At 35.5% G+C, this 14907-nt stretch overlaps 1 protein-coding gene across 9 annotated transcripts in view; it reads right to left on the reverse strand.

Moving 5' to 3' along the window:
* Positions 1–14907, reverse strand: part of LOC126779473 (zinc finger protein draculin-like) — a 31863-nt gene that overhangs the window by 11462 nt on the left and 5494 nt on the right. For 6 of the 9 annotated variants that reach the window (XM_050503473.1, XM_050503478.1, XM_050503476.1 and 3 more), the window contains exon 4: positions 14570–14773. In XM_050503473.1, the coding sequence (XP_050359430.1) occupies positions 14570–14773 (204 nt within the window). Of the gene's footprint in view, positions 1–891; positions 2126–4488; positions 5699–8136; positions 9068–14569; positions 14774–14907 lie in introns of those variants that run through there. The other 3 variants (XM_050503472.1, XM_050503475.1, XM_050503477.1) reach the window with 3 other exon arrangements.

A 14907-nucleotide genomic window follows, 5' to 3' on the forward strand; every position in this document is an offset into this window, starting at 1 on the left:
ATTAGACGAATCTGCATAAGATTCGCAACAGTATACGCACATTAGCGACTTCTCCGGCAATCTGAACGGGTATGCTGTCGAGTATTTCACCATGACCTCGGCATTGCGTCTCGCGAGGGATAACGGACGAATCAGGTCTAGAACAGACAGAAATGCCTTTGATCAAATTCCTTGATTAGGTTATTTCTATCGTGACGTCAAATAACATTGGCCAGCTATCGATTGTAACACTAATACTTCTTTTGTTCGTACTCTCAAGTCGAGACTCTTCTCTTGCTACACGAAACGTTATAAAACATAAAAATGTGACAGGACTCAGCTACTTGTGAATAATTAAGCTATACAAATACTATAAATCGCTTCTTATATAGTTACGTATATCTCAATAAAAAAGTATAGTAAATATTTAACCATCTCGAAGTACCGAAACTATTCTTGTTTTGTTAAATTGAAGATTACTTTTAATTTATAACTACAATTTTTTTTATCTGTTATGGTTTATATTATCAATTGATTTGTTTATATTATAACGTGATTTCCGAGGTGATGCTAAAAACCAGCTGCGTTTCGACTCAGCTATACTACGCTGGCCCTTTCAGACCACACAACAATATACGTGAAATTTAAATTGCTCTTTATTCGTTTAGTGTGTGACAAGAGTTTTATACTTAGTTTAGTACCAATGTGTTTTAAACGGGTTATAATGAAAAGGGACCAATTATATTTCGACGTATTTATTTCTTAACATTAACGATTTACTATTTTATGTACAATATGTCTCATAATAGACTATGAAACGAAAACAACATATCAAGTTAATCGAATGTAACAGATAACTAAAATTATATATATTCAATTATTATATAACAATTTATTAGCAAGACCCGATTATTTAAATTATCATAATTTAGCACTTGTTTCTTAACTGTTTTATAAGTTCATCTTAACGACATTTCGAAATTTATGACAGGCACGTGTTATTTTGAACTTTATTCGCCTCGTATATAGAGTAAAAAAAATCAATCGTCATTCTTCAAAACGGTCAGTACCATTTTTGCATTATTATTCTGCATGCCCTGAAAGTCAACTAGATCCGGATGATACGATTTCATATGAGTTTTCCAACTGACCCTCTGGTTGAATTGCTTATTGCACAACGTACAGCTAAACCGTTTCAATTCACTGTGTATCCACATATGCTGAACTAAATTCTTCTTCCTCGGGAACGATTTCGAACATACGGGACAAGGAAACAGTTTTTCCTTCGTATGTATCACTCGATGATTCTCTAGATTACGTTTTGTATCAAATTTAAGACCGCAACACGTACATATGAAATTATCATCTGTGTGTAGAATTTTAAAATGTACACGATATTTCTTTCTATCCGGGAATACTTCACCGCACTCCGGACATATGTACGTTTTCTTCGGAGCTCCGTGTACCTCCGTCATGTGGCTCTGTTTGATGTTCCACGTCAGGAATCTCTCGCCGCATATATTGCACAAATGCGACCAACATTTTTTCGATTCATTTAAATGTTCCCTCTTTTCCGTTAACGAAGTAAACGTTTTCTTACATTTCCTGCAAATTCTTTCTTGACCCGTGTGCGTGTATGTGATGTGATGCTTGAGTGTGGTTATAGTAGAATACGACTTGCCACACGCTTCACATGTATATTTCAAGAAATGCGACTGAGTATGTCTCGACAACTGTCTCAGGCACAATGATTTCGAATTGCATATGGCGCATGCTAATTTATCCTTTTCCAATTTAAACGGTTGCATTCCTAATTCGAAATTTAAATCCAGCGGCTGTTCGTGTTTATGGTACAAGTGTTGGGCAACGTCTTCTAGATTATCGAATGGCTCAGCGCAGAGGCGGCAACGTAATTCAGTGCAATCGGCTTTAATGTAACCCTCGGTACAATGAACGAAAGCCATACGAATGTTAAACGTCTGGTGTTCCTCGTCCATATGCTTCCTGTACATAGAGGGATCGTCATAGCTCTCGCAACAGTACACACAAACCATCGAATCTTCCGGTAGCCTGAACGGGTACGCTGTCGTAAATTTCACGATATACTCCGCGTTGCGCCTCGCCATGAAATACGCATCATTTTTGTCTAGAACAAAAAGAAATCCCTGGGTCATTTATTCGCTCGATCGTAACCAACTTATGTTACTTCACAATCCTCTTCAAAATTCAATTGATTTAATCTATACCTTTTAAAAATGTTAACAATCTAATTCGTTTTAATTTTACATTTCGTCATCTTCACTCAGCGTCCGTGGAATTCGACTGAAAGAATTATTAATGATATGTCTTCTTAAAATAAAAATGAATCATATTATGTTTCCTTAAAAGAATTCGAGTTATTATTACTGTTACTGTTAAATCCTATGAGATGTATCAGTTCATACTCGTGAAGTTATATAGATAGTATTGCAACAAAGTATATAACTCTTTCTCTAAGGAACGCGTATGAGCTAAAGGACATTAGACACCCGATGACTTTTTAAATGATTGCACACCCTGGGAATGAAAGGATCGCCTCCAGGTTATTTATATAATATAGAGGTATATATAATTTGGCTATAGTTGTATATCACTTATTGTAAAGGCTGAGATATAAAAAAAAACCCGCTGAGTTTCTTTCGCTGGTTCTTCTCAAGCAAGTGTAACGCTTCTATATTGAATAAAGATTTTAGACTTTGACTTTGACTGAAGATGCACTGAACTTTAATTACAACTAAACAGATTATATTATACAACTTGTGTTATATTATACAACGTGTTTTATTCAAAATTAATTTTAGTTAGTAGATTAGTTACGAACTGGTAGTCAAACTTGCTGCCAAACTTATTTACTAATAATAAGCCGTACGCCGCAAAAATTTAACGGTTGTACATTTTAGAGTACATCAAGGCAATAAACGTATCATGATGTGCCTAAAATCGGATTCACGTACCAAAGAGGGTCGCAAAATCATTTACTAAAATTTGATTTTAATATTTAGAAATTTATCGATAACATAGTACCTAAGTTGTCTTATGTTTAACTATTAAATTCGCAATGCCGGACACGGTCTATTTAATATCACTCGTGAAAAAACATTAGGGCTTTCTTTTTTTTTAAATTAAAAAAAAACTACATATGATTAATGATTTAATACAAGGTCGGTCATGAAGTACAAATATATGCCGTTGTATATAATTTTTATATATTTGCATGCTCTATTTTATGTCTAATAGGATACTAACTATTATTTTCTTCTTGTGTTCACGTATGTATCGTCTAATTGTATCCAGTTATAACGAAATAAATAAATACAAAAAAATATATATAATTAGTTTACTAACCCTATTAACTTGTCGCTCGTGAGTCGTGGAACGTGAAACGAAATACGTTTGGCTAAAATTCGGGTACACGGCAGTGAAATTTTTGAGAAACGAATCTTTTATCGAAATATATTTAAGATATATAATCATTTTCTTCCGTTTTATCTTATAATTAAACTAATATCAATTTGGCACATAACGGGGAATCGTCAGCACGTATTTCCTTGTGATTCATATTGATATAATTACTTAGATGCAAGTCTGTTACTTAATAAGTATGGCGACAGTATCGCCTTACAAAATAAATATGTATATACACATACGTATATAATGCTTTTTGTTTATAAGCACCTGATATTCAGAGATGTCCGTTTTAAGACTGTTTTTAATCAAATAGACTTCTTTAGAAGAAAAAAAAAGCCGAGATGGCCTAGTGGTTAGAACGCGTGAATCTTAACCGACGATCGTGGGTTCGAACCCGAGCAAGCACTATTGAATTTTCATGTGCTTAATTTGTGATTATAAATCATCTCGTGCTTTACGGTGAAGGAAAACATCTTGAGGAAACCTGCGTGTGTCCAATTTCATTGAAATTTAACCACATGTGTATTCTACCAACCCGTATTGGAGCAGCGTGGTGGAATAAGCTCCAAACCTTCTCCTCAAAAGGGAGAGGAGACCTTAGCCCAGCAGTGGGACATTAACAGGCTTTTACTGTTCCTGTACTGAGGTACTTTTGTATTGTAAAATAATTCCCCATTGTTTATAACTTAATACCTTTAAGAACCGAAAAGTTACGTAAAGAAACTCCGTAGTTATACGAACCAAAGCCGATTAATTTGCTATTTTTTCAAAAACAAAAAATACGAATTTTAATTGCACTTCTTTAAGTTATCCTCTACACATAAGGTTTTATTAAAGTTTCATAGAATAAAAAAAGAGATACTTTTATTTTAAAAGAAATAATGATGATTTAAAAAAAATACTTTAGCCAATGATATTAAAATAATTTTTTTAAATGGTAACATTTTAATTTTAATGTTAGGAAAATGAAATCACGTGTCTATGATTAGCTCGATTGCGATTAAGAAAAAAACTAATAATATTTTATTGCGATACATTTAATTAAATATACATATGTATAACATCAACGCAATTTGCATGCGCACTCAAATCAAAACTAAATTTACAAAATTAATATTAACTGCGATATTTATGAACAAAAAAAAAAAGTATATATTCTATTTAAACTGAACGCATCGATAATATATCGTTACGACGCGAATCGTTTAATGGAGTCGTGGTCACAAGTTGAGCAGCTCTGGATGATAGGATTTCATATGAGTTTTCCAGCTGACGCGCTGGTTGAACTGCTTACTGCATATGTTGCATTGGAACCGTTTGAACTCGCTGTGTATCCAGCTGTGCTGTATCAGATTCTTCTTGCGAGCAAACGATTTCGAGCAAATACTACAAGAGAACGACTTCTCCTTCGTGTGGATCACCTTGTGTTCCAAAAGGGCCCGTTTCGTGTCGAATTTCAAGCCGCAGAACGAACACGTGAAATTATCGTCCGTATGCGACAGTATGAAGTGGGCACGGTACGGGTGCCACTTATCGAACACTTTCCCGCAATCGGGACACTTGTAGCTCTTCGGTTTGTGACCGTGAACCTCGATCAGGTGCTCAGTTCTCAGCTTCCTCGATACGAATCTCTTGCCGCATATACTGCAGCTCTGAGGCCAGCATCGTTCCGACGTAAGGACGTGAGCTCGTCTATCTTCGCATGTCGAAAACGTCATCTTACATTTCAGGCATATCTTGAACTCGCTGTGGCTGAACTGAATGTGGCGCGTCAAGTTCTCCTTATTTATATAAGATTTGCCGCACGCCTCGCACGTGTACTTGTGATAGTGACAGCTCGTGTGGCGGCTCAGCTCGCGGAGGCTGGGTAGCTTTAGGCCGCACAGCGCGCAGATCCATTTCTCGGGACCCAATTTGAACATTTGCATACCGACTTCGACCTTAAGATTGACATCTTTACCGTGTTCATCGACCAGGTGCTGGGCCATCGAAGGTATAGTATCGCAGGGTACCGTGCAAATCCTACAGGCTAGATCGAAGCAATCGACCTTGAGGTACTCCGAGTAATTGTTCGAGGAGTGAGCGAAGGCCGTGTCGACGTTAAAATCGTCGTGCTCATTCCTCACGTGCAACCTGTACTGCTTCGGGTCATCATACTGTTCGCAGCAGTAGACGCATACCATCGAATTACTGGGTATCCTAAACGGATACGCTGTCGAGTATCTCAAAACTACTTTAGCGTTGAGTCGAGCGGTGAGTAACCAATCCACTTCTAGAACAAAGAGAAATAAGTGCCTTTGACAATATGTTTCAGAGTTTCGTTTTTTTTTTTTTTTTAATTTAATGTAGTGTTAACAAGTTATCCTTTAATAATATTATAAATGCGAAAGTGAGTTTGTTCTTTCAAATCCAAACCTTCTCCTCAAAAGGGAGAGGAGGCCTTAGCCCAGCAGTGGGACATTAAAAGGCTGATACTGTACTGTTTACTGCTTATCGTCGCGTCGGTCAATTATTCCGACAATGTCACATGACAAATGGAATTTCTTATAGATTTATTGTAATTTATTAACGATAATTTTTCACTTCTTAAGTACTCAACCGATCGTCGTGAAATTTTGCACTCACATTGTCAGGAGTACAATGCAGGGCATATGATACCGTTACCCCCTTCCACTTACAGGCGAAAACTATTATTTTATAACTTGTAATATACTGGCATTAAACATATTGAGTCAATCGATAGTTTTTCCGTTAAATCCAACTGTGGCACATTCGAATTTCAATTGAGCTAAATCATGTTATCCGTTTCTTTAAATGATTATATCATAAGTCGTTTATATTTTATGAAAAGTTATAACAAAAATGTTCACAGATAAATCAGCTTGGAGACGTTTTTGCGTTTGTAGTAGTGTATGTGTATATATACAGTGATTAAATTCGGTAAAAACCAGTTTGCGCTCTCATAAGTAACAAAATCTCACAGCGATAGAAGTGTCATACTATTTTGTTTAAAAAATTTCTAGTTTAATAAAATATACGTATAGTAAAAACTTACGTAGAAAACAAAGAAAACGAATGCTATAATTTCATCAGCTGAGTAAAAAAATTTAATTAGTAATTAGATAAATCATTTGAAGAAGAAAATAAATGTCATAGTAGAGACGAGTCTTTAGATAAAATACCAAATCGGCTTTAACATAAATGATTTATCAGACCATAATGAAAATTATTAATATATAACCTACCTATAAAATATATATATAAAGATTCGTTAATTTTTTCATATGCTGACGGTACACTACTACAGACGCAAAAACGGTTTTCAAGCTGAATTGTCCGTAACGGTGTTTTCCATGCTCTATAACGCAGATGAAATATATTTTATCACTATATATATAGAAGTCTATATACAATAAACCATCATTTCTTATATAAATTAATTTTTATCAATTGCTTATCGTTTGATAGATTTGGGTTCAAACCCGGGCAAGCAAGCACCACTGAATTTTCATTTGCTTAATTTGTGTTTATAATTCATCTCGTGTTCGACGGTGAAGGAAAACATCGTGAGGAAACCTGCATGTGTCTAATTTCATTGAAATTCTGCCACATGTGTATTCTACCAACCCGCATTGGAGCAGTGGCGGAATAAACTCCAAACCTTCTCCTCAAAAGGGAGAGGCCTTAGCCCAGCAGTGGAACATTAACGGGCTGTTACTGTACTGTTTACTGCTTATCGCCGCGTCGGTTGCTTATTTCGACGTCACATCACATCAACACACGAGGAGTTCGTTATGGTTTTATTGTAATTTATTAACGATAATTTTTGTGAGCATTTTGAAATTGAATGAATTTCAATCATTCGATGATGATGAATAAACATTGCGCTGAAATTGAAATTTGAATTTTTAATCGTTTAGAAACTTTATACAACTACGTACAATATCTAAATATATCGATTGGATTGTAATAAAACGATTGTACATAAAGGCCGTCGAAATTTATTTGTCTCGATGTAATTTCAAACTAATTATCACGAATAATAAGGGTTGCTTTTCCAATGACATTAATTAAATTGGTCGAAGAACGCACGCATTAAATACATTTATATACGTATTTAATTTTAATTTTCACCAAATTATACGGAATAGACAGTTTTTATAGAAGAAAAACGTCATTACCGACAGCGCACAATGACGTTAATTTGTCCGAAATTTCAACACGTTCAATACGACCTTTTGATCCTATCGATATTCGGACAGAAATCGCCGTTCGGAAAACGATTAACTAAGACGGTGTACGCTTTATCGAGCCTTTAGAACTTTAACTAAATTTTGTTCTGTTTAGTTATTTTTGAGTCTTCAAATATATGGCTATACCAATGTAAGATCGTTTCTAAAATCATAATAATTTATTAAGCACAATAAGTTATACTGTAATTCGAATAAAAAAAAAACAACATATGATTTCAATTTATATATAAAGCGATTCTGAACTAAATTCGAACACCAAGAAAGTATTATACTCAAATGAAACATTGTATTTGTATGTGTGTTATCGATGATAATAACTTCTTAATTATGTCGAGTTATAATCGAATTAATTATAAATCAACCAAATTAAAAAGTCCATGAGACATATACCACAACAAACGTCATACAATTCAAACTACTAAAGATACATTTGTACGAATATTTATTATCAGATCTAATACACATAATGATGAAGATTGTTTTTTTTTTTCATCTCATCTAATACAACGAATAAAACTATGTCGTATAGCTAACGTGGGTCGACAGGTGCCTTTTATAACGGGATCGGCATATGAACTTCATCCCGCAATGTTTGCATATGACGCAATCCTTCGAATGTTTAAGTTTGAAATGTTGGTAGTACGCACTGCCCTTGCTAAACGTTATATTGCAGTCGGCACAGCGGTCTATACGCTTCGACTGGCCGTGTTCGGTTTCCATATGTCGTTTCCTAATCTTCCAATCGTGAAATCTCTCCGGACATTTCGAACAGCAATACGCCATACACGACTTCTCGGTCCTCCTGTGTTTCTCCTTCGCCTCCATGTTCGGGAAAACCTTGCCGCATCGCCGACACGATACTTTGTACTCTTGATGTTTCGAGCGAACGTGTCGCAATAGCCCAGTGGTCGCGACGTAACTCTTGCCGCAGAAATGGCACACGTAGCTCAGGAAATGCGTTATCGTGTGTCGGTTCAGATGGAAGAGCGACGGGCAGCTCTTCCCGCATACGACGCAGTCGAACGCGTGCCGGCGCAGGACGTACGGCATCACGCCGAGTCTCGCATTGGAATCGATCGCTTCGTCATGTATCTGCTTGAGATGGTCCGCTATCGTTTCGAGGCTCTCAAATCGTTGGGTACATAGCCTACATTTCAAATCCGTGAGGTCCGCCTTTATGAACTCGAGTTTCGGCAAGTTGTGAAAGGCGACTTTTATATTGAACGTGAGATGTTCGTCGTCCATGTGACGCCTGAACACGTCAGGGTCGTCGTAAAGTTCCTGGCAGTAGACGCACACAATGCACTTATCGTTTACTCTGAAGGGATACGCGGTCGTACATTTTATTATCGTCCCGGCGTTACCCCGCGCTGGATCGGACCATTCCTCTAAAACAAAAAAATGACCGCTATACCGACTGCAGTGAACTTTTCCATATTATTTTGTATACGCTCTTCGTTTCTTCCGATTCCGTAACATATATATATATTTTTTGTTTTTACGTCCATTTTACAATAAACTTTTTTTTTATTTACGATAAAACGAAACGCTTACACGTAATGCCTTTCGCATGCCTAGCGACATTTATAGTGAGGTGTATTTATATAATTTCGCTAATAATCATTTACGATTAGTTTGATATTATAAATAGCTGAAAATTACTTCAGCGAACGGATAGTCCAAAGATTTGGGTTTAACTTATAACGAGAAAACAATTCGCCAAACTAAATCATATACTAAAACACATTAATTAAATATCAGAATACATATGATTTCGTTTCGCAATTTGTTCGAATTATAAAAAGATTTTTGGACGAATATTTTCAACTGTGACATCGAGAGTTATATTTAAAAAAAAAAAAACTAAATCTGATGACAACCAATGCAAATGTACATATTTTTTAAAAATATCGTCCATAAAACCTTAGACAAGTAAATACTTTATTAATCCCAAAGTGTGGACAGGTATAGGTAAATCCAAAGAAAAAATATCCTATTCTCAAAATGGTTCTCATATCGTACCAAAAAATGTTCTCTAACTACCACACCAGTTTGTTGACTTACCTCTCTAACTTTTTTTTATATAGGAAGGCGGACGAGCATATGGGCCACCTGATGGTAAGTGGTCACCAACGCCCATACACATTAGCATTGTAAGAAATGTTAACCATCGCTTACATCGCAAATGCGCCACCAACCTTGGGAACTAAGATGTTATGTCCCTTGTGCCTGTAATTACACTGGCTCACTCACCCTTCAAACCGGAACACAACAATGCCAAGTACTGCTGTTTTGCGGTCGAATATCTAATGAGTGGGTGGTACCTACCCAGACGAGCTTGCACAAAGCTCTACCACCGGTATATACATATATAAATTGGAACCAAGATCGTATGTCCCTATTTATATAAGATTTTTCCATTATCATTGAAAAAAATCGAATCAATTTCATTATTATCGTTTCGAGAAAACAACGATACGTGTCCACACTTATATAATAATAAAATCATGCAAATTATTCAAACAATTGTCGAATTTTCTGCTGTATTCGTTGTGTATTATAAATAATACATAGAAAACGTAATAATATTCTAATATGTATATGAAAAATGATAATCAATATATTTTTAATAACTTTTCACAAATTATATAAACAAATTGTTCACTAAAATTGTCAGTTAATGTAAGTAAGTTGATTACATAATCGAGAGACATACACCATTCATCCTTTAAATATAGCTTTTGAAGTTTTAAAAACGTTATTTTCTACTTTTTTTTTTATTTGCCGGGAGATCACATGACTCTACTCCACCTGATGGTAAGTGGTAGCGACGACGGCCAGTACAGTCGGGAAGAATGTTCTGCACTACTTCACGCCTCGTTTACAACTGAAAGTTGGTACTTTCAAGTGACTAAACACGCTCGTTACGAAAGACGCAAGTGGATGAAGGTATTAAATACCATTTTTTTAATTTTTCGATTTTGTTTCAACGAACTTATCGATGTAATAGTTTCCAATCGTTACACAAAACAAATATAATTTTACATATATATAACGTTGGGCGGTTAACATTTTAACTTGTGACGAAATTATGATTTTGGTTCGGTTAGTACCGAGTGCTATGATTTATTTCCTGACTGGCAAAAGTCAATAAAAAAAAAAAAGAAATCGGTTTAATATATAGCCTATGAGCCTCACAAATAACGTGGCTTTCTATTGGTAAAAGAATTTTCAAAATCGGTTCATTTGATCCAGAGATTACCCCGTACAACCTCACAAATTTTACCTCTTTATAATATTAAGTATAGAAGTATACTTTATAATTATTATTTGCTTAAATCGCTTAGTTAATTGTTTAATGATCAATTTATTAATTTATGCTTATAATTTTATCTTTTTATAGAATAGAATAGGAAGGTGGACGAGCATATGGGCCACCTGATGGTAAGTGGTCACCAAACGCCCTTAGACATTGGCATTCTAAGAAATGTCAATCATCGCTTATAGCCAATGCGCCACCAACCTTGGGAACTAAGATTTTATGTCCCTTGTGCCTGTAATTACACTGGCTCACTCACCCTTCAAACCGGAACACAACAATATCAAGTATTGCTGTTTTGCGGTAGAATATCTGATGAGTGGGTGGTACCTACCCAGACGAGCTTGCACAAAGCCCTACCACCAGTAATATATTAATCTTATATATATTTTCTATTTAAATATAATAAACCCGCTCATTAATGGTTTTTAAAGTGTAAAACTACCCTACTTCACGTCACAAACTACTCGTACTCGCTTGCACTGTGCCGATATATTATTATTTTATTTTTCTTTTTTATATTCGCCGGGACGGCAAATGACTCTACTCCACCTGATGGTAAGTGGTAGTAGAGTCCAAACGCGACGACGGCCAGTACAGACGGGAAAAACGTTCTGCACTAGCCGCCTTCGCCTTGCCGGCCCGCAAGATGCCTCTTCACGCCTCGTTTGAAGGAGCCCGGGTTGTAAGAGGAGGGGTACACGTGAGCTGGTAAGGAATTCCATTTTTTGGAAGTGCGACAAAGAAAGGAATTGCCAAATTTCTTTGTTCGCGATGGAATTGATGTCACAGTTAGGCGGTGACATCGAGAATCAGCTCGCGTGGACTTAAGAAGGAAGGGGGATTATAATATTAGGTTATTATAACATACATTGTTTTACTGTGTACGCCTATTTGATTTAAACAATTTTTTATTCTTATTGTACTGTAATTTTCACTGTAAGTGATTTCAATGTAAATCTTTTGAGAAAATAAATGTCTTTAACCGTAAATATTAGCCGATCACTGAATAATCTCATGTGTAACTAAACTCAATATGTTATATAAAAAAATATTGTTTTCCAATTAAAATAAACATTACCGAGAGACTCGAATGAAGAAATACAAAAAACGGTTATTCAAAATAGGCTTCAAAATGGAGGCAATACGCAATATGTATTCGTATATAATATTTATTTCTATATATATACAAAACCAACATGGTACACCGTGGTTAATATTACTACATATTATAAAACAAAGTATCTTCCGCCGCGACCGTATGTTTGTCTGTCTAAACGCGACATGCTTAAAACCTCATTTTTTTTCAAACGGTTTTCACCGATGAACGGTGTTGAAACTCAGGGGTAAGAAGACATCTTGAAGTTACGAATTACAACACTATTGAGAATTATATGTCAAAACATTTATGTATTTAATTTAATCTCTACGGACTTAACAACCGTGCTCTTAACTTAATCGCTTTTAAATATATGAAAAAAAACGCGTGGGGTTCAAACCCGGGCAAGCACCACTGAATTTTCATGTGCTTAATTTGTTTTTATAATTCATCTCGTGCTTGATGATGAAGGAAAACATCGTGAGGAAACCTGCATTTGTGTAATTTCATTAAAATCCTGACAGATGTGTATTCTACCAACTCGCATTTGAGCAGCGTGGTGGAATAAGCTCCAAACCTTCTCCTCAAAAAGGGAGAGGAGGCCTTAGCCCAGCAGTGGGACAAAAAAATATTATGATGTGTATTGATTCCGAAATGAAATACTAAGCTTTTAGGTACGATTCGAAGCCGTATACACGATAATTAGGTCCTGCGAGCATCTTAATGCAGGGTTGTCTGGATGGTTTTAGTGGGTAAGAATCCCACATAACCCAGTTCCCCCCACCTTATGGGAGCTGGGTACCTTTCTTAAGATTTCCACTGCGTGAAAAAAAAAGTGTTGTCTGGGAGAGATCACGCATCATGTCGAGGTCCGCAATTTTATTTATATAGCATGGCTTCTCTTGAACTTTTTTTTTCCTTTTTTAATTGTGTTTATATTTTCTTTTTTCCTCGTGTGTGCAATAAAGTTATTTAATAATAATATGAATAATTAGTCTATATTCGGACATAGCAACACAGAGCCGCAATATCGTATACGATATACGAACATAAACGCATGCTAACGTTTCTTGGTATTCAAACATGGACTTTAAAGTATTGCGTACACTTTAATTTCCTTTATCACATATTAAATTCGCTGCGTCGCCATTCAAAGCGACCGATTTCATGTCAATCTTATCTCTCTAACCCAAAGTCTTGTATTAATTAAATCCCTTTATAATTAACATACTAATTATTTACATAGTAGACAAATAAAAAAAAAAGCGTCGTTAAAAAACAAAATCGTTTGTTATACGAGTACATATTGAGTTTATAATTAAATACAGCAGAAAACTAGACGATTAACAATCGAGGTAGAGAACTGCCGTGAACATATTAACATATATTATATATTACCTTTATTTTATACAGATTGAAACATTTCATATACATCAACATATATATATATATATATATATATATATATATATATATAAATATATTGTGAGGTATAGTTAATTTTTTATTGAAAATAAAATACAGCCTATGTTACTCGCTGACAACGTAGCTTTCTGTGTGTGAATGAATTTTCATCAATCGATTTAGTAGTTTCCGAGTTTATACATTACAAACGAACACACAAAAAATCTAATCTCTTTATAATATTAATATAGATAAGAGTAAAGTAAAGTAGCTTCACCGACGGCTTCATTCGTATCATAATACAGAATTGCTAAGTAACTTTTTCGCCATAAATTAATAATTTCTATACAAACTTATCACGTATAAACTTATATATCATCATTTATCACAAAGTGCTAACCACCTACCGTGCAAAAAGAGACCGTATGTATTTTTTTTTATAATCAAAAGTCAAATGACTCTACTCCACCTGATGGTAAGTGGTAGTAGAGTCAAAACGCGACGACGGCCAGTACAGTCGGATAGAATGTTCTGCACTAGCCGCGCCCGCCTTGCAGCCAGCAAGCCTCTTCACGCCTCGTTTGAAGGCTTGTAAGAGGACCCCTCCTCTTAGAGATAGCTGATAGCTGATACACTATTTACCTAACTTTTATTATTTAATTAATATAACGCGGATTAATATCCAACGAATGCGGTGTCGTTTTACTCGTAACGCTAATGGAAAAAAAAAACTAATAAACCATGTTTTTTATTATTATTTTTTTATTTAAAAAGCAATGCCCTCAGAAGCATATAATACGACATTATTATCAAAAATTTAAACGCTTTAAATTTAAACAATCGACGTAATCATATGAATTTAACGTTATTGTAAATAAATAATTGTAAATAATAATGCTAAATCTTATTTAGATTGCATCCTAAATGTTTAGTTTTTCTTCTTTGTGGTATACAATAAAGTGAATAAATAAAAATGATTCAATCAGATATCTCTTGATTAGTATTCACAGCAGTTCCCTAACACCCCCCCCCCCCAAACCATTATAACGGAACATTCTAGACGCTTACCTTTCTTCTTCCTCGGCTCCGGCTTCTCCTTGCTCGACGTGGCGGTATCCTTTTTCGTCTTGGCCTTCTTCGCGGGCGTCGCTTTCGTCTTAGAGGACGACTTCCTCTTAACCGACACCTTTGCGTTATCGATCAGGTCTAGTACGTCGACGGACTCCTTTTTCGGTATTTTGCTCGCCAATTTCGTTAACGGCTCGTCGTCGACTGAAATAGATCACTCGAAAGATTAATTGGCTGCTGGGCTTACCCTTGTCTGGGCAGGTAAACACTCGCTCATCAGATATCCTACCGCCATACAGCAATCCTTATAGCCTATTCCAACTACAGGAGGAGTAATA

Source organism: Nymphalis io, chromosome 29 (assembly GCF_905147045.1).
Source record: "Nymphalis io chromosome 29, ilAglIoxx1.1, whole genome shotgun sequence".
Taxonomy (NCBI): domain Eukaryota; kingdom Metazoa; phylum Arthropoda; class Insecta; order Lepidoptera; family Nymphalidae; genus Nymphalis; species Nymphalis io.